The following is a 20,769-nucleotide window of genomic DNA, read 5'->3' as shown; positions in this document are numbered from 1 at the left end:
AGCAGCACTCACCATCAGAACGAGGAGAGGAGGGAAGGGAAGGCTCTGCTTTCAGGCCTGCCGTCCCATCATGGTGGTCTGCAGCGAGCCTGTGAGTCGACGCCGCGTTGTCGCGTTTGCGCGTCTTTGTCTTCGTCTGACTGTTTGTGTTCTCTCAGCAGGAGGACGAGATGAAGAGGAAGAAGGTGGTGCACATCGCCCAGGAGATCATGAGCTCGGAGAAAGTGTGAGTGCTGCAACCCTCGTGTGGGAAAAAAACATGTTATCACAGTGAAACTTCCCATGTCCACGTTTTCAAGGTTTTTGGGAATTTTTTGAACAAAAAAGAAATGTTAAGAATGTTTCTTCAAGAACATTCACATAAAAATCTACCAAAATCCAGCAAATTTTTCTGGATTTTGGTTGATTTTTTTGTGACTATTCTAGAAGAAAATATTCAAACTTCTACTGATATATATGGAATCACTTTAGATATTTTAGGATTTTTTTTGGAAGATTTTTATTCATTTTTTTTAAATATTTACAATTTTTCTTTTTTAAAATTTTTATTTCTTGCCAAATTTAGGGATTTTTTTAAAATAAAACTTTTAAGGAATTTTATTGCTGATGATTTTGCAAATTTTTATAAATTTGGGGAATTTTTTTCCTGAATTTTGGGATTTTTTTTCAGACGAAGGAACATTAATTTTTGCAACCCGTAAATGAGGACAACAGGAGGGTTAAGGTAGTGGCTTTAACAATATTTCTAGAGAACATTCACATAAAATTCAAACAAAATCCAGTGAATTTCTCTGAATTTTGGTTGATTTTTTGTGAATGTTCTTTAAGAAAATATTGGAAGTTCTACTGATATACATGTAATCACTTTAGATATTTTTAGCATTTTTTTGGAAGATTTTTACTCATTTTTTGAAAATATTTACAATTTTTCTTTTTTCTCTTTTTTAAAATTTATTTCTTGCCAGATTTTTTAAAATAAAACTTTTCAGGGAAAATCTTAAAGAATTTTCTTCCTGAATTTTTCTTCCAAAATCCAGCAAAATTTTCACTGGATTTTGGTTGATTTTTATGTGAACATTCTTGAAGAAAATATTAGAAATTTTGCTGATTTATATGTAATCATTTTAGATATTTTTAGAATTTTTAAAAATATTTTTCTAATTTTTTTGAAAATATTTACATCAATTTTCCTGTCAAATTTGGGGCTTTTTTTATATAAAACTTTTAAGGAATTATTGGAATTTTCTTCCTGAAGGTTTTGCAAATTTTCAGAAATTCGGGGAATTTTTTGTTGAATTTTTGGATTTTTTTTCAGAGAAGGAAACAATATTTTTTGTTTCCCTCATAAATGAGGACAGCAGGAGGGTTAATGATGAACTGAAGCATCTGTTAGTCTGACTGACGAACTTGTTTTTGTTTTTTTTTATCAGGTTTGTGGACGTCCTGAAGCTTCTACACATCGTAAGTGTCCATTCGGCACTTCTTTTTCATGATTTGTTTGAGCAGAGTGAGTGCCCGGCATAACAAATGGAGCTGGATGTTTTGGTCCAGACGCTGTGGACGATCAAAGCCTTAAGTACAGGGTGGATGTGAATTAATGCGCTCTTGGCCGGCGTTGTCTTAGCTCAAGAGTGGAATAATGGCGTCGTTTCACTGCCGAGGCTTTTAAAGCTGCTGCGTTGTAGGGCTTTTGCTTCTCCAGCGGGTAGGGCTTTGATCATCGCTGTCAGGAAAAAAGAGGAATGATTGACTTGTCTCCAGTTGGGGGAGTTTTGTGTGGCAAAAACATGACAGAAAATGACAAACATGAGATACAACATGACAAAAATGAGACAGAACATGACAAAAATGGGACAGAAAATGACAAAAATGACACACAACATGACAAAAGTGAGACTGAAAATGACAAAAATGAGACACAACATGACAAAAATGACACACAACATGACAAAAATGAGACAGAAAATGACAAAACAAGACAGAAAATGACAAAAATGAGACAGAAAATGACAAAACAAGACAGAAAATGACAAAATGAGACAGAAAATAACAAAAATGAGACACAACATGACAAAAATGAGACAGAAAATGGCAAAAATGAGACAGAAAATGGCAAAAATGAGACACAACATGACAAAAATGACACACATGACAAAAATGAGACACAACATGACAAAAATGAGACAGAAAATGACAAAACAAGACAGAAAATGACAAAAACGAGACAGAAAATGACAAAAATGAGACAGAAAATGACAAAAATGAGACACAACATGACAAAAATGAGACAGAAAATGACAAAACAAGACAGAAAATGACAAAAATGAGACAGAAAATGACAAAAATGAGACACAAAATGACAAAACAAGACAGAAAATGACAAAAATGAGACACAAAATGACAAAAATGACTTGTGTGCAGTTTGCCTGGTGACATTTTTTACACTATATTTATAATAACAGTAATAGCTCTGTTTACATAGCATCACAAAGAGCTTTGACGGTTAAAACCTGCAACAGAGAAACGATCAAAGGAGGAGACAAATCAGAGCAGCCGATTAAAATAAATAGCAAAAATTACAATAAATTAAATGAATAATTAGCTCAATTAGCGCGCAACTCAAACAAGGAAACTCGGCACTTTGAAAATGAAAGATGGAGGGTTAAAATTAAAACTCAGAAAAATAGAGAATTAAAGAATTAGAGAGACGACGTCAGAGCAAAGAACCAGGCAGCGAAAAGCAAAATAAAACAAGAGAGAAGGTCTAAAATAAACAGGACACAATACAAGAAAGAACGCTAAAACTAACGAAAGCCAAAAGTAAAATGAACAGGAAAGCAAGTCTGTAAAAGCGGGTTTTAACCTTCCTGTTGTCCTTATTTACAGGCGCTAAAAAATATTGTTTACTTGTCTGGAAAAAATCCCAACATTTAAAAAAGAATTCCCCAAATTTCTGAAAATTTGCAAAACCTTCAGGAAGAAAATTTAAATAAAAATAAAAATACATAAATTAAATTAAATTAAATTAAATATTAGAATTATCATAAAATTTAATAAAATTTAATTAAATAAAAAGAAATTTAAATAAACCAGGAAGACTGGTTTTGAAAATAAACTTACTTGACATTTAGGCAGAAATGGAGCTTGAAATTGAATTTTACTTGAAAATGACACAGATATTCTCTTGCTGCAGCATCGATTCAGGATTATTTTTGATCTTAACTGTCTTTGATTTCTCTCAGTAGTGAAAAAATAGCCTCATCGTTCTACCACGACCTCATCAAAGAGGCTTGGAGCTGCTGCCTGAAAACTGTTCCTCATTTTTGCTTGAGAATTTGCTGAACGGATGAGTTGTTGGCTGCTCGGCTGCTCCGCTTTTAGTTCAGGTCGTACGTTGGGAAACGACGTCTTTTTGTTCACGTGTTTTCCGAGGACACGTTGTGCAGCAGGCGGGGGTTCCCAGGTGAGTGGGTCCACCTGTCCGGCTGACTTTAGCGAAACCACGTCAGCATCAGGAGAAAACGGGGGAGGGCGAGGCGTGGATCTCTGTCCAAGAAAAGAGGTCAGATCGCATTCTGCCCGGCCGTGCAGCAGCTGCTTCCTCAGGCCGCGGAGACGACCTCCAGACACGCACACGCCTCAGACAATCCTCGGTGTGTGTTGCGTGTGTGTGTGTGTGTGTGTGTGTGTGTGTGTGTGTGTGTGGGGCGACGGCTCGGTGCTGCATACTTGTGGCGACTCATCCGGCCGACGTGTTTAAACTTTCTGGTCCCGTTTTCGGTTCGTTTGCAGCGTGTTGTGTGAGTTTAACCCTCCTGTGTTCCTGCGGGTCAAATTGATCCGTTTTAAAGTTTGAAAATGTGGAGAAAAAAAATCTATTTTCAGAGAGAAACTTTTTTAGGAAATCTTTGAACATTTTTTGGTGTAAAAGAAGAAATGTTTCTTTAAGAACATTCACATAAAAATCAACCAAAATCCAGCGAAATTCGCTGGATTTTGGTTGATTTTTATGTGAATGTTTAAGCTGCAGTCAATTCCAGCCATTTTCAGTATAAAGAATCGCTAATATTCTATTTGTAAATAAAAATATGACGAGAAATACAGGGAATATTGGACGCGCATCGCGAGGTGCATTTCCTTGAAAACGACCGATTCGTGGATTTTATACCGACTTCAGGACATGTTTTGGACAAAATATGTTACTGGCTTGTTTCGTCTGGATGTCCAAGGTTGGATTATGGCCGTTTTTTGTGGAATATTTTCATCTGTGTGTAATAATAAACCCGGAAATGTGAGTCACGCTGTGTACGTTAAAGCCGTGTACAGAGAACGGTGACCTGTGGCTCAACAAGACAAACGCGCTGAAAAATCTCACCTAATATCCAGAGACAGTCAGATTTTTGTGTATTTCTATTTATTTCTCAATAAAGATCAGCGATTCCATCAATGCAACCATTAAGAATTCAGAAAATCAATTTTTTTTGCCTTGATAACATGTCCTCGTGGTGTTTTTTTAATCTGCTGAAAGATATAAGCGAAAAAAGCAGTCAGTGCCATTGCTGAGCATTTCTGCCATAAAATAGCATTGCATCGGAGACAAAAACACAAAGCCAGACTTCAAAGGTTTCAACAAATTTAGCCAAAGACTGGAGGCTTTAACAGAAGAACCTTCTCTTCTATATCCCTCAATGGTGGATAATTATTCCATGTGTTCAGTGCAAACTGTGTAAAATAAATTCAACCATGCAGAATTCATATTTATATATTTAAAATGACAAGAATTACAATTCTTAGGCAGACTGCAGTGACATTTATTAGAGTTTGACCACTTGTAGTAAGACTAGTAAAGACCGCCATCCATTGAAAATACATTGTTTGCCTTGGTAGTGTGTCCTTATGGTGTTTTTATCTGCTGGAAGATACATTATGATTGAAGCAAGCAGTCAATGCCATGAAACACGTGTCTAAAGACATCTACATCAAATTCGGACATTTGAGGCTGGAATTACCTTTTTAAGCTATGATCTGTCTGTTACAGAGGAATCGCTCTTTAATACACAAAAAATGACCATTATCTCTGTTATTTGTCACAATAGAAACACAACACACAAAAATCGCAATAGTTGAATTAATCCCCTCTTCTTGGATTGTTAAATTTTATTCATGAGCTCATAAAATTGTATTTTTGGAATAAAATAAGCTTTTAAATAAAGTTTTACTGTTATTGTTCTCATCGGTAGGGGATGAAACAGCAACAAAGTAGAAACGATTTAAGAAAAAGCACAAAAGAATTAAGCTAAACCACCGAAAATTTAGTCTTATACATATTTCAATATCAATATCGAACATATATTTTGCATATTTGAACCTTTAAGTGTAGGAATTACTTCTAAAAGCAAAAACTGAGTGATAAAACTGAAGAAAGTGAGGAAAATGCAATGAAAGGCTCATTAACATGCATGCATTTTATCAGAAATTATTCATCAAAATGCCTACATTTCTTACATTATCTTACAAGTCAGTGAGATATTTTACTAATAAACAGCGTTTAGGAATTTTATTAGCACTATACAATGTCAAAAAAAAGTATATGTAATTAGTGTAAAATGTAGAAGCAAAAACTGAGGGATGAAGCTGAAGAAAATGGAGCCGGCGAGATTGACGGCTGGGACGCATGTTTTAACAGACAAAAATGAAGACGTTTTATTTTGATGTTACAAGATCACCATAATCTTCAAGTTTAAAATTAAATTTTAAAAACTAACAAATTAAAATATCAGAAATTTTAATGAAATAGCCTTCTGATTATTTTCCAAAGCTACAGGGAGCCGCAACAGAGGGATGAAAGAGCCGCATGCGGCTCCGGAGCCGCGGGTTGCCGACCCCTGGCTAGACGCCCGCTCCTGCCTACTGCCTGGTTGGCATCGCACCCGACCCCGCTGTCCTGCCCGGTGGAAGGTGGGCCCACCGGGCGGCGACCCCGTGTTACTTTTTCGGGTTATGCCCGACCAAGCCCCACAGGGCCCAAAGACTCGGCCACCAGGTGCTCTGTGACCAGCTCCCCTCCAGACCAGGCTCCAGGGAGAGGCCCCGGTTTCCCTAGTCTGGACCAGGTAGCGGCTTTCATCTTTGTCAGCAGGGCTTTCACAATCGCTCTTTGTCTGGTCCCTCACCTAGAACCAATTTGCCTTGGGAGACCCTACAGGGGCTATTGCCCCGGACAACATAGCTCCCAGGATCACAGGGACACTCAAACCCCTCCACCGCGATAAGGTGGCGATTCTTTAGAGGGGAACATAGAACACAGAGGACACAAGACAGGACACAAGACAGGACAAGAGACAGGACAAGAGACAGGACACAAGACAGGAGGACACAAGACAGGAAAGGAAAGGAAAAAGAAAGAAAGAAAGAAAGAAAGAGTAGTATGGAAAGGAAAAGAAAAGAAATAGAGAGGATGAGGGTGACAGAGTTTGAAGGGGTGAGGAGATGGAGGAAGGGGGAGGCTACTGGAGATCAGAGGGAGACCACAGATGTGCTCTGTGGCTGCTGAAGATCATCTTCATCTTCATCATACTCTAATCCTGCACAGCACAAAAAGAAACTAACAAACCTCCTCTTCCACTTGGACCGTGTCTTTTTCTTCTCCCTGTCCGTCTTTTTCAGTTCTGGGAGTTCTTCTAGTTTTTCTTTTTCTTGATTTTCAGCAGGAGCCACGTCTGCTGTGGTTTCTCCTGCTGAGGAACATCTAGTTTCAGTCCCCGTAACCTGTGCGGTCTGGGAGACGTCCACTACATCCTCCTCTAACTCTTCTTCAGAATCATCCGTTTCATCTGAAGACTGTATGGACTGGATCTGCAGGATGACGGGCACACTGGAGGCAGCACCGGTACGTTCTGCTGCTAATGTTCCTGATGTTTCTGCCTCAGCATCCTCTGACGTAGGGGACATGGCCTCATCGCTCCCCTCCTCCTCTTTCTCTACTGTCACCACCATGTTGTCCTCTAAGAACTCCTCCATCTCCTCCAGAGTGGGCTGAAAGAGGAGCGCTGGAGGATCCTGTAGCTCATCAAGAAACTCGCATGAGTCCTCTTTGGCCTGTTGCTGGGGGGGACTTGGCCGCTGTTTCCTCTTGGGCTCCCAAGTTAGGCCCATGGGGAAAAATGAGGCAATGCGAGACGAGGAGGTAGATGAGGGTGGTGAGGAGAGGCCTTCTGCAGCTTGGTCCTGCTGCTGCTGCCTGGACAGCAGAGAGCTGGAGGTCATCTTCTTCACCTCCTCTGAGGGGTTTTCCATGTGCAGGACCTCAGAGCCTTGGGTCGGGGCCTCACAGGAAAGCTGCTGCAGCCGTTTCTGGGCCTCCTGCAGCTTGGCTGTCAACTCCAGGTTCTCCTTCTCTTTGTGCAGCAGAATCTCTTCCAGGTGCTCGATCCTGGCCTTAGAGCGAACCATCTCGTGGGAGTACTGCTGGTTCTCAGCGATGAGCTCCTGGATTCGAAGGCTCATCTTATGGTTATGCTCTCTCAGGTAGTTCAGGTAGTTCATTTCTTCCTGAGGGGCGCCACGAGAGCTTTGGGGCCCGGCGGGGTTGACGTGGTGGTGGTTTGGCCTACGGTAATTCGGGCCTCCTCTGCACCTTGGATTGGTCCTGATGGACATGGTAGCAGAAAAATTCAGCGGTGGTGGTTGAAAAGAAATAAAAGGTGACAACTGCAGTAGTTGTAGGTGGTTGCAGAAGTTGTAGATTCTTCAAGAACACTGAAGTTCTGGAAGACGGTCGAAGGTTTGTTGAGTTCGGTTAATTCCTCGCTCTGGTTTCTTCGCTGCTTCCTGTCTTTGGCTCTAGACAGAAGTGAGTGGTTGTAACAATTCACCCTACACTAGTAAACTCTGCTGGTGATGTCACACAAGATGTCACATTCCAGAAACAATCATCTTAAAAAAAAACAACCTATATCTATCTATGGGTTGTTTTTTTTTAAATGATTGTTTCAGTTGGTCCACTGAAAACCATTAACAGAATGCACTGAGGTACAGTATCAAAATAAAAGTTCTATAATGTTACAAGGGACTCTGAAATATGCTGGCTTTTCAAAATAAAAGATAAAGATCCCATTCCAGAACTGGAATCAAAATATTTAAAAAAAAATACACATTAAACTTTAATAAAGCTGAACCCTAAGCAATTAAAAAAAAATTAAATAATGAATCAAATTATTGAGAATTAATACAGAATTCTTGTTTCTTCCAAACTTTCTATGCATAATCGTGCATGCTTGATAATTTATGTATCTTTATTTATATTAACTCATACTGAAGTGCTGCCACATATTGGTCGTGTGGGATTTTCTTGTTTCTGCACAGTTCCAAGTGCTTTACCTGGAAAAAGCATTTGAAGAAAGATTGAAGAAGCGTGTTCCAAACTCGGCCCTCACACAGTCTAACATTGCTCTGCACAGATAAACCGATCAAAGTGGTTTCCAGAGTGTGTTGTGGTCCAGGCAGGGGTGGTTTTACCACTGAAGGAAAAAAATCTATACACTCACGTTGCTGCAAAGTGCTTTGGTTAAAAGTATATTATGAGGATTTGATTCTGGCGGCCGGTTCGGAGGCAACGCAACCGTCATCGCTCACTTGGATGGATGGATATTCGTTGTTTGTCGGACAAATGTGTTTTTCTCACCCGTTGTAGTAATCGCATCTGAAAGTGGTTTATACCGGCGGATTCATGAGAATCTAAGCTTTCCATCGGCGTATAGTGTTTGTATAATCACGTTTGCAGCCTTCGGAAATTCTTTAAATTCCTATGCAAATTAGTAGGTGTACCGCCGGCAGGACACTAAAGTTTAGCGGGTTAAAGAAAATATTAGAAGTTTTACTGACGTATATGGAATCACTTTAGATATTTTTAGGATTTTTTTTGGAAGATTTTTATTCATTTTTTAAAAATATTTAGAATTTTTCTTTTTTAAATTTTTATTTCTTGCCAAATTTAGGGATTTTTTTTAAATAAAACTTTTAAGAAATTTTATTGCTGAACATTTTGCAAATTTTTATAAATTTGTGGAATTTTTTTCCTGAATTTTTGGATTTTTTCAGACAAAGGAACGTTAATTTTTGCAGCCCATAAATGAGGACAACAGGAGGGTTAGGGTAGTGGCTAATCCAGCAAATTTCTCTGGATTTTGGTTGATTTTTTGTGGATGTTCTTGAAGAAAATATTAGACATTTTACTGATATATACGGAATCACTTTAGATATTTTTAGGATTTTTTGTGGAAGATTTTTACTCATTTTTTGAAAATATTTACAAGAATTTTGTTGTCAAATTTGGGAATTTTTTTAAAATAAAACTTTCAAGGGAAACTTTTAAGGAATTACTGGAATTTTCTTCTGGAAGGTTTTGCAAATTTTCTTAAATTTGTGGAATTTTTTTCAGACAAGGAAAATATTTTTTGGATGCCCGTAAGTGAAGACAACAGGAGGGTTGATGACAGCGGTTTGTGGGTTTACTAGCAGGACTGGAGGAGTCTGAAAGAAGAACACACGTGACTCCATAACCGTGATAATAGGACTTGATCTTTACTGAACTTGCGGTGAAATCCTGCTTTGATTTCTGTTTTCTCTTGTCCTATTTTGGTGTAAATTTTGTGTCTGTGCTGTGGTCCATGGATGAACTGTTGATCCTTTAGTAATAAATACAGTCATAGATGCCGTTTACAAAGCAGAATGTAATCATTAAATGTGTCTGTTAAAGAACATTAACCCAGAGCTACAAGTAATGATCGTTTTCACATTTTAATCCGGGGATATCGAGCTCATTTAGTTCCAGTAAAATCACTGCATAGTAACCTACAAATAACCTCAAATCCGCCTGTCTGGTGCAAAAAGTTCATTCTGAAAATGACAAACAACAAAAACAAGACAAAACATTACAAAAATGAGACGCAGTTTGACGAAACAAGACACAAAACAAACAAGAAAAGAGACAAAAATGAGACAAAATGTTACAAAGCGACCAAAAAATGGACAAACGACATGAACGAGACACAAAATGACGAAAGCGAGAAACAAAACGGCAAATAAGTAGAGAAACGATTCACAAAACAAAGCACAAAATGACAAAAAACACAAGCAAGACAAAAAGGAAGCACAAAACGACAAACAAAACGACAAAAACATGAGACAGACGACAAAGTCAGACAGAAAAGACAGAAAACTATGAAAACAAGACAAAATATTACAAAAATGAAACCCAGAGCGACAAAAAATGAGACAAACGACACGAAACAAAACCAGAAAGAGACAAAAAAGTTAAAAAGCGACAAAAAATAGACAAACAACACAAGTGAGACAAATAAAGAAACACAAAACGACAAAAACATGAGAAGAAAACAACATAAACATGACATAAAAGTCAGACAAAAGAAGACAAAAACAACAAAAACAAGAGAAAATATTACAAAGTGAGACACAAAAGAACAATCTGCCTTTTACTTTCTGATCCAAACAACTTGTCATGGTCTGGAAATGATTTTAAATTTATAGTTTTAATAATTTACAATCTGCAGTTAATGTCTTCTCTGTAATTTTTCCACTTTGATTGGACCCTCTGGAGGACCACTTTTGGCCCGAATGTTTGCCCCTCCTGGTTTAATCTGTAGAATATTTTCACGATTTATCGATTACCGAAAGATATTTAGTTCATCATCACAGACGAGGAAAGAAAACAGAAAATATTCACAAGTAACAAACTGAAATCAGAGGATTTTCCCTCTTAGAAAAAACACTCAAACGTATAAAACGATTATTAAAAAAGCTGTTTGTTATTTATTTAGATAACAGCTTATCAATTAACCGTTGCTCCTGTTGGAGAGCGGCGTCTGTACGTACGAGAAAGAGTTAAAAAAACAGGAGCTAACGGGACGTGGGGATCCTGCACCGCCTCCTGCTTCCTTCCAGGTGGATGTGTGTGTTGGCTCTGCATGAATATGAAACCCTGAGTCAGCTGTGTGTGAGATATGTGCTGAGGAGGAGGAGGAGGAGGAGGAAGAGGAGGAGGAGGAGGAGGAGGAGGAGAAAGAGGAGGAGGAGGAGGAGGAGGAAGAGGAGGAGGAGGAGAGGAGGAGAAGAGGAGGAGGAGGAGGAGGAAGAGGAGGAGGAGGAGGAGAAACAGGAGGAGGAGGAGGAAGAGGAGGAGGAGGAGGAGGAAGAGGAGGAAGAGGAGGAGGAGGAGGAGGAAGAGGAGGAAGAGGAGGAAGAGGAGGAGGAAGAGGAGGAGAAAGAGGAGGAGGAGGAAGAGGAGGAGGAGGAGGAGGAGGAGGAGGAAGAGGAGGAGGAAGAGGAGGAGGAGAAACAGGAGGAGGAGGAAGAGAAAGAGAAGGAAGAGGAGAAGGAGGAGGAGGATTAGGAGGAGGAGGAAGAGAAGGAGGGGGAGAAACAGGAGGAGGAGGAGGAGGAGGAGGAGGAAGAGAAGGAGGGGGAGAAACAGGAGGAGGGAGAGGAGGAGGAGAAGGGGAGGAAGAGAAAGAGGAGGAGGAGAAACAGGAGGAGGAGGAGGAGGAGGAGAAAGAGGAGGAGGAGAAAGAGGAGGAGGAGGAGGGAGGAAGAGGAGGAGGAGGAGGAGAAACAGGAGGAGGAGGAGGAAGAGGAGGAGGAGGAGGAGGAAGAGGAGGAGGAGGAGGAGGAGGAGGAAGAGGAGGAGGAGGAGGAGGAGGAGGAGAAAGAGGAGGAGGAGAAAGAGGAGGAGGAGGGAGGAGGAGGAAGAGGAGGAGGAGGAGGAGAAACAGGAGGAGGAGGAGGAAGAGGAGGAGGAGGAGGAGGAAGAGGAGGAAGAGGAGGAGGAGGAGGAGGAGGAAGAGGAGGAGAAAGAGGAGGAGGAGGAAGAGGAGGAGGAGGAGGAGGAGGAAGAGGAGGAGGAAGAGGAGGAGGAGAACAGGAGGAGGAGGAAGAGAAAGAGAAGAAGAGGAGAAGGAGGAGGAGGATTAGGAGGAGGAGGAAGAGAAGGAGGGGGAGAAACAGGAGGAGGAGGAGGAGGAGGAGGAGGAAGAGAAGGAGGGGGAGAACAGGAGGAGGAGGAGGAGGAGGAGAAGGGGAGGAAGAGAAAGAGGAGGAGGAGAAACAGGAGGAGGAGGAGGAGGAGGAGAAAGAGGAAAAGAGGAGAAAGAGAAGGAGGAGAAAGAGAAGGAGGAGAAAGAGGAAAGGAGGAGGAGGAGGAGGAGGAAGAGAAGGAGGGGGAGAAACAGGAGGAGGAGGAGGAAGAGAAGGAGGGGGAGAAACAGGAGGAGGAGGAGGAGGAGGAGGAAGAGAAGGAGGGGAGAAACAGGAGGAGAGGAGGAGGGGAGGAAGAGAAAGAGGAGAAAGAGAAGGAGGAGAAAGAGAAGGAGGAGAAAGAGGAAAAGGAGGAGGAGGAGGAGGAGGAAGAGAAGGAGGGGGAGAAACAGGAGAGGAGGAGGAGGAGGAGGAAGAGAAGGAGGGGGAGAAACAGGAGGAGGAGGAGGAGGGGAGGAAGAGAAAGAGGAGGAGGAGAAACAGGAGGAGGAGGAGGAGGAGGAGGAGGAGAAAGAGGAAAAGGAGGAGAAAGAGAAGGAGGAGAAAGAGAAGGAGGAGAAAGAGGAAAAGAAGAAGGAGGAGGAGGAGGAGGAGAAGAGGAGGGAGGAGGAGGAGGAGAGAAGGAGGGGGAGGAAACAGGAGGAGAGGAGGAGGAGGAGGAAGAGAAGGAGGGGGAGAAAACAGAGGAGGAGGAGGAGGAGAAAGGAGGAAGAGAAGGAGGGGGAGAAACAGGAGGAAGGAGGAGGAGGAGGAGAAAGAGAAGGAGGAGAGGAAGAAGGAGAAAAAGGAGGAGGAAGAGGAGGGTCGGTTAACGAGGTGATAACCAGGTGTTCCTGTTCAGCTGGTCACGTGTCGCCTCACCCTCCACATGCGTGTAAATGTGAAGCGGTGTCACGGTTAACCCGCCGTGTGTCTCCTCAGGACTTTAGGGATGCCGTCGCCAAGGCAACCCGTCAGAACGGGAAGCCGGTGGTGGAGGAGAGGATCCTCAGCCAGATCCTGTACTACCTGCCTCAGCTGTACCAGCTCAACAGAGACCTGCAGAGAGAGCTGGAGGAGAGAGTGGCACACTGGTAAACACACTCACTGATGTCACGTTTATTTGTTTTTTATTATTGTTCAGGACAAACAGACACTGAAGCATGTAGGAAGAGACATAGGACAGATTTTATTGTCTGTAAAGGAAAGAATATCAATCCTAAAACCAATCTACAGCCAGCATAGTGATGCTAGAAGTGACATAATGTGCTCTGTTTTTAGCTCAAAGCCAGCCGCTGTGGCATGATTCAGATTTTCACTCATTAAAAGTCTGATTTAAGTCGTTAAGTGTTCAGAGAGTCCCTGGTTGGAATCCCAGCTGGCTTGATAAGTGCAGAATCGCTCCCCTGTACATCCTGTTCTTCCCAAGTTTAATAATAAAAAAATGCCCCAAAACAAACATTCAGAGAAATCAAATAAAAATATCAGGTGTTTGATTTTGCACGTCTGTATCCTGGTTCAATATTATCCTCCTCTAATTACAGTTTTATACGTACAAAGTTCTAACTTCCTCTTTTATATCAGAATCCTACTTTAGCAAATGTTTTGAATGAATAAAGCCAGTTAATATGTATAATAATATCACTGCCAGCAGCAATGAAAAAAGGGCCAAAATGAAAGTTAAATCTCCTAAACTCACCTGTTTCTGTCCGTCTGCTTCCAGGAGCGACCACCAGAGGCTGTCGGACATCTTCGTCCAGAAAGGTCCGTACCTGAAGATGTACTCCACCTACATCCGTCAGTTCGACAACAACGTGGCTCTGCTGGACGAGCAGTGCAGGAAGAACCCGGCGTTCGCTGCCGTCGTCCGAGAGTTCGAGGTAAAGTTGGAAACTCCCTCGTGTGTTTCTTTTCTTTCGTTTAGCTTCTTTCAATTATCTTTTATCTAATTATCTTTTAATTAATTTAATTCTGCAGTAAAATTTACTTAAAATATTATTACTCTGCCAAGGAACGCAGCGGAGTTATGTGACGATCGGTGTACGTGAATCCTTCATTCCTTTTTCTTTCTTTCTTTCTTTCTTTCTTTCTTTCTTTCTTTCTTTCTTTCCTTCCTTTATCATTTCCTGCATTCACTTCAGTTCTTTATTTCATTCATTCCTTTATTATTTCCTTCCTTCCTTCCTTCCTTCCTTATTTCCTTCCTTCATTCCTTTATTATTTCAGTCCTTCCTTCCTTCCTCGATTCCTCCCTTCCTTCCTTCCTTGCTTCCTTCCTTCTTTCCTTCCTTCGTTTATTTCCTTCCTTCCTTCCTCGATTCCTCCCTTCCTTCCTTCCTTGCTTCCTTCCTTCCTTCCTTCCTTCGTTTATTTCCTTCCTTCCTTCCTTCCTTCCTTCCTTCCTTCCTTCCTCGATTCCTCCCTTCCTTCCTTCCTTCCTTGCTTCCTTCCTTCCTTCCTTCGTTTATTTCCTTCCTTCCTTCCTTCATTCATTCATTCCTTATTATTTCCTTCCTTCCTTCCTTCCTTCCTTCCTCGATTCCTCCCTTCCTTCCTTCCTTCCTCGATTCCTCCCTTCCTTCCTTCCTTCCTTTATTTCCTTCCTTCCTTCCTTTCTTCCTTCCTTCCTTCCTTCATTCATTCCTTTATTATTTCCTTCCTTCCTTCCTTCCTTCGTTCCTTATTTCCTTCCTTCATTCCTTTATTATTTCAGTCCTTCCTTCCTTCCTCGATTCCTCCCTTCCTTCCTCGATTCCTCCCTTCCTTCCTTCCTTCCTTCCTTCTTTGCCTCCTTCCTTCCTTCCTTCCTTTATTTCCTTCCTTCCTTCCTTCCTTCCTTCCTTCCTTCCTCTCTTCCTTCCTTCCTTCCTTCCTTCCTTTATTTCCTTCCTTCCTTCCTTCCTCTCTTCCTTCCTTCCTTCACTTTTAGGCAATCCTCACACGACCTATCTATGACGAGGCATTCCATTTGAAACTGAACTAAGTCTGAGTTTAATATTGGAATATTTAATCACTTTATTTGACATGTCTTACTTAAAAATAGGGAACAAGTTACAATCATTTGCACAAACTGGAAAAACAAAAAAGTATTTGCAATCTATACCATGCTGAGTCACATTTTTTTAAACATCTGTCAGCATGTACATGTTCATTACAGGTTAAATAATAGACAGAGTCAGTAAAGAATGTGACAGGAGCACAAACTGCTTTCTGGTTTGGGTTAATTGGATTTTTTGCCTGAGACTCGTCACATCACCACCACGTCCAACCTGGACTTCAGAGGAGATGATTTATGTTGGATTATGTGCACATTTAGACATTTTCTGTTAGATTATGTGCACATTTAGACATTTTCTGTTGGATTATGTGCACATTTAGACATTTTCTGTTAGATTATGTGCACATTTAGACATTTTCTGTTGGATTATGTGCACATTTAGACATTTTCTGTTGGATTATGTGCACATTTAGACATTTTCTGTTGGATTATGTGCACATTTAGACGTTTTCTAGTGTTTTCTCTCTGCAGTCGCTGCTCGTGTCTCAAACGGTTGATTGGATATTTCCATGTCTGTTTGTTTGGTCCCAGATGAGTCCGAGATGTGCCAGCCTGGCTCTGAAACACTACCTACTGAAACCAGTGCAGAGGATCCCTCAGTACCAGCTGCTGCTCACAGGTAAAAACACACCTTCACCCCTCTGCAGGTCCAGGCTTTGTCCAGCTGCCAAGCTCTTTTATCGGCAGCACGACAACAAAACATGGACTGAAACCGGGTTTTACTGCGCTGGTAGAACGCTGCCATCCAGTGGACGATCACAGCAACTTGTTGAGAAATTCTGCAGACCACAAACTGTTCTGATCGTTTTTATATAGATGAAAAAATGGGCAGTTTGTAATGTGTGTCCTGTGGTAAACAAATGTCCATTAGTGTCTTATATAGAGTACGAAAGGTCCTTAAAGGGCACAGTTTGTCTTTTTATTCCTTTTGCAACCATTTGTAGACTTTTTGTTGGTGTTTTGTATGTCTTTATTGTCATTAGTGGTCTTTTATGGTCACTTTTAGTCTTTTTGGAGCTGCTGGGAGTCTCTTAGTGATCATTTTTAGTCTCTTTGTGGTTAGTTGTTTTTTGTGATCATTTCAAGTCTTTTCGCAGGCATTTTAGTATTTTGTGGTCATTTTTAGTCCTTTTGCAGCCATTTGTAGTCTTTTTGTGGGTATTTTCTGTCTCTTCGTGGTCATTTTTAGTCATTTTGCAGCCATTTGTAGTCTTTTTGTGGGTATTTTCTATCTCTTCGTGGTCATTTTAGTCCTTTTGCAGCCATTTGTAGACCTTTTGTGGGTGTTTTCTGTCTCTTCGTGGTCATTTTTAGTCCTTTTGCAGCCATTTGTAGACCTTTTGTGGGTGTTTTCTGTCTCTTCGTGGTCATTTTTAGTCCTTTTGCAGCCATTTGTAGTCTTTTTGTGGGTATTTTCTGTCTATTCGTGTTCATTTTTAGTCCTTTTGCAGCCATTTGTAGTCTTTTTGTGGGTGTTTTCTGTCTCTTCGTGGTCATTTTTAGTCCATTTGCAGCCATTTGTAGACCTTTTGTGGGTGTTTCTGTCTCTTCGTGGTCATTTTTAGTCATTTTGCAGCCATTTGTAGACCTTTTGTGGGTGTTTTCTGTCTCTTCGTGGTCATTTTTAGTCCTTTTGCAGCCATTTGTAGTCTTTTTGTGGGTGTTTTCTGTCTATTCGTGGTCAGTTTTAGTCCTTTTGCAGCCATTTGTAGACCTTTTGTGGGTGTTTTCTGTCTCTTCGTGGTCATTTTTAGTCATTTTGCAGCCATTTGTAGACCTTTTGTGGGTGTTTTCTGTCTCTTCGTGGTCATTTTTAGTCCTTTTGCAGCCATTTGTAGTCTTTTTGTGGGTATTTTCTGTCTCTTCGTGGTCATTTTTAGTCCTTTTGCAGCCATTTGTAGTCTTTTTGTGGGTATTTTCTGTCTCTTCGTGGTCATTTTTAGTCCTTTTGCAGCCATTTGTAGACCTTTTGTGGGTGTTTTCTATCTCTTCGTGGTCATTTTTAGTCCTTTTGCAGCCATTTGTAGACCTTTTGTGGGTGTTTTCTGTCTCTTCGTGGTCATTTTTAGTCCTTTTGCAGCCATTTGTAGACCTTTTGTGGGTGTTTTCTATCTCTTCGTGGTCATTTTTAGTCCTTTTGCAGCCATTTGTAGACCTTTTGTGGGTGTTTTCTGTCTCTTCGTGGTCATTTTTAGTCATTTTGCAGCCATTTGTAGACCTTTTGTGGGTGTTTTCTGTCTCTTCGTGGTCATTTTTAGTCCTTTTGCAGCCATTTGTAGTCTTTTTGTGGGTATTTTCTGTCTCTTCGTGGTCATTTTTAGTCCTTTTGCAGCCATTTGTAGTCTTTTTGTGGGTATTTTCTGTCTCTTCGTGGTCATTTTTAGTCCTTTTGCAGCCATTTGTAGACCTTTTGTGGGTGTTTTCTATCTCTTCGTGGTCATTTTTAGTCCTTTTGCAGCCATTTGTAGACCTTTTGTGGGTGTTTTCTGTCTCTTCGTGGTCATTTTTAGTCCTTTTGCAGCCATTTGTAGTCTTTTTGTGGGTATTTTCTGTCTCTTCGTGGTCATTTTTAGTCCTTTTGCAGCCATTTGTAGTCTTTTTGTGGGTATTTTCTGTCTCTTCGTGGTCATTTTAGTCCTTTTGCAGCCATTTGTAGACCTTTTGTGGGTGTTTTCTATCTCTTCGTGGTCATTTTTAGTCCTTTTGCAGCCATTTGTAGACCTTTTGTGGGTGTTTTCTGTCTCTTCGTGGTCATTTTTAGTCCTTTTGCAGCCATTTGTAGTCTTTTTGTGGGTATTTTCTGTCTCTTCGTGGTCATTTTTAGTCCATTTGCAGCCATTTGTAGACCTTTTGTGGGTGTTTTCTGTCTCTTCGTGGTCATTTTTAGTCATTTTGCAGCCATTTGTAGACCTTTTGTGGGTGTTTTCTGTCTCTTCGTGGTCATTTTTAGTCCATTTGCAGCCATTTGTAGTCATTTTGTGGGTGTTTTCTGTCTATTCGTGGTCAGTTTTAGTCCTTTTGCAGCCATTTGTAGACCTTTTGTGGGTGTTTTCTGTCTCTTCGTGGTCATTTTTAGTCATTTTGCAGCCATTTGTAGACCTTTTGTGGGTGTTTTCTGTCTCTTCGTGGTCATTTTTAGTCCTTTTGCAGCCATTTGTAGTCTTTTTGTGGGTATTTTCTGTCTCTTCGTGGTCATTTTTAGTCCTTTTGCAGCCATTTGTAGTCTTTTTGTGGGTATTTTCTGTCTCTTCGTGGTCATTTTTAGTCCTTTTGCAGCCATTTGTAGACCTTTTGTGGGTGTTTTCTATCTCTTCGTGGTCATTTTTAGTCCTTTTGCAGCCATTTGTAGACCTTTTGTGGGTGTTTTCTGTCTCTTCGTGGTCATTTTTAGTCATTTTGCAGCCATTTGTAGACCTTTTGTGGGTGTTTTCTGTCTCTTCGTGGTCATTTTTAGTCCTTTTGCAGCCATTTGTAGTGTTTTTGTGGGTATTTTCTGTCTCTTCGTGGTCATTTTTAGTCCTTTTGCAGCCATTTGTAGTCTTTTTGTGGGTATTTTCTGTCTCTTCGTGGTCATTTTTAGTCCTTTTGCAGCCATTTGTAGTCTTTTTGTGGGTATTTTCTGTCTCTTCGTGGTCATTTTTAGTCCTTTTGCAGCCATTTGTAGACCTTTTGTGGGTGTTTTCTATCTCTTCGTGGTCATTTTTAGTCCTTTTGCAGCCATTTGTAGACCTTTTGTGGGTGTTTTCTGTCTCTTCGTGGTCATTTTTAGTCATTTTGCAGCCATTTGTAGACCTTTTGTGGGTGTTTTCTGTCTCTTCGTGGTCATTTTTAGTCCTTTTGCAGCCATTTGTAGTCTTTTTGTGGGTATTTTCTGTCTCTTCGTGGTCATTTTTAGTCCTTTTGCAGCCATTTGTAGTCTTTTTGTGGGTATTTTCTGTCTCTTCGTGGTCATTTTTAGTCCTTTTGCAGCCATTTGTAGACCTTTTGTGGGTGTTTTCTATCTCTTCGTGGTCATTTTTAGTCCTTTTGCAGCCATTTGTAGACCTTTTGTGGGTGTTTTCTGTCTCTTCGTGGTCATTTTTAGTCATTTTGCAGCCATTTGTAGACCTTTTGTGGGTGTTTTCTGTCTCTTCGTGGTCATTTTTAGTCCTTTTGCAGCCATTTGTAGTCTTTTTGTGGGTATTTTCTGTCTCTTCGTGGTCATTTTTAGTCCTTTTGCAGCCATTTGTAGTCTTTTTGTGGGTGTTTTCTGTCTCTTCGTGGTCATTTTTAGTCCTTTTGCAGCCATTTGTAGACCTTTTGTGGGTGTTTTCTATCTCTTCGTGGTCATTTTTAGTCCTTTTGCAGCCATTTGTAGACCTTTTGTGGGTGTTTTCTGTCTCTTCGTGGTCATTTTTAGTCCTTTTGCAGCCATTTGTAGACCTTTTGTGGGTGTTTTCTGTCTATTCGTGTTCATTTTTAGTCCTTTTGCAGCCATTTGTAGACCTTTTGTGGGTATTTTCTGTCTCTTCGTGGTCATTTTTAGTCCTTTTGCAGCCATTTGTAGACCTTTTGTGGGTGTTTTCTGTCTCTTCGTGGTCATTTTTAGTCATTTTGCAGCCATTTGTAGACCTTTTGTGGGTGTTTTCTGTCTCTTCGTGGTCATTTTTAGTCCTTTTGCAGCCATTTGTAGTCTTTTTGTGGGTGTTTTCTGTCTCTTCGTGGTCATTTTTAGTCCTTTTGCAGCCATTTGTAGACCTTTTGTGGGTGTTTTCTATCTCTTCGTGTTCATTTTAGTCCTTTTGCAGCCATTTGTAGTCTTTTTGTGGGTATTTTCTGTCTCTTCGTGGTCATTTTTAGTCCATTTGCAGCCATTTGTAGACCTTTTGTGGGTGTTTTCTGTCTCTTCGTGGTCATTTTTAGTCCTTTTGCAGCCATTTGTAGTCTTTTTGTGGGTGTTTTCTGTCTCTTCGTGGTCATTTTTAGTCCTTTTGCAGCCATTTGTAGACCTTTTGTGGGTGTTTTCTGTCTCTTCGTGGTCATTTTTAGTCATTTTGCAGCCATTTGTAGACCTTTTGTGGGTGTTTTCTGTCTCTTCGTGGTCATTTTTAGTCCTTTTGCAGCCATTTGTAGTCTTTTTGTGGGTGTTTTCTGTCTCTTCGTGGTCATTTTTAGTCCTTTTGCAGCCATTTGTAGACCTTTTGTGGGTGTTTTCTATCTCTTCGTGTTCATTTTTAGTCCTTTTGCAGCCATTTGTAGTCTTTTTGTGGGTATTTTCTGTCTCTTCGTGGTCATTTTTAGTCCATTTGCAGCCATTTGTAGACCTTTTGTGGGTGTTTTCTGTCTCTTCGTGGTCATTTTTAGTCTTTTTGCAGCCATTTGTAGACCTTTTGTGGGTGTTTTCTGTCTCTTCGTGGTCATTTTTAGTCCATTTGCAGCCATTTGTAGTCATTTTGTGGGTGTTTTCTGTCTATTCGTGGTCAGTTTTAGTCCTTTTGCAGACATTTGTAGTCTTTTTGTGGGTATTTTCTGTCTCTCCGTGGTCATTTTTAGTCTTTCTATAGCTGGTGAGAGTCTCTTAGTGGTCTTTTCTAATCTTTGCCTTTATTATGTGTTTTGATCATCATTTTTTGGTGTCTTTGTGGTTAGTTGTCATCTTTTGTCATCATTTCATGTTATTTCACAGGTATTTTAGTATTTTG

At 40.7% G+C, this 20,769-nt stretch overlaps 1 protein-coding gene across 2 annotated transcripts in view; it reads left to right on the top strand.

Moving 5' to 3' along the window:
* Positions 1-20,769, top strand: part of LOC110964501 (FYVE, RhoGEF and PH domain-containing protein 6-like) — a 49,296-nt gene that overhangs the window by 18,116 nt on the left and 10,411 nt on the right. Inside the window, exons 4-8 of one of the 2 annotated variants that reach the window (XM_051952106.1) lie at positions 162-226; positions 1,431-1,461; positions 12,973-13,124; positions 13,754-13,910; positions 15,620-15,707. In XM_051952106.1, coding sequence (XP_051808066.1) covers positions 162-226; positions 1,431-1,461; positions 12,973-13,124; positions 13,754-13,910; positions 15,620-15,707 — 493 coding nt within the window. Of the gene's footprint in view, positions 1-158; positions 227-1,430; positions 1,462-12,972; positions 13,125-13,753; positions 13,911-15,619; positions 15,708-20,769 lie in introns of both variants that reach the window. The other variant, XM_051952101.1, reaches the window with a different exon arrangement.

The sequence above is a fragment of the Acanthochromis polyacanthus genome, chromosome 1, assembly GCF_021347895.1.
Source record: "Acanthochromis polyacanthus isolate Apoly-LR-REF ecotype Palm Island chromosome 1, KAUST_Apoly_ChrSc, whole genome shotgun sequence".
Classification (NCBI taxonomy): domain Eukaryota; kingdom Metazoa; phylum Chordata; class Actinopteri; family Pomacentridae; genus Acanthochromis; species Acanthochromis polyacanthus.
This window is presented reverse-complemented; position numbering and strand designations above follow the sequence as displayed.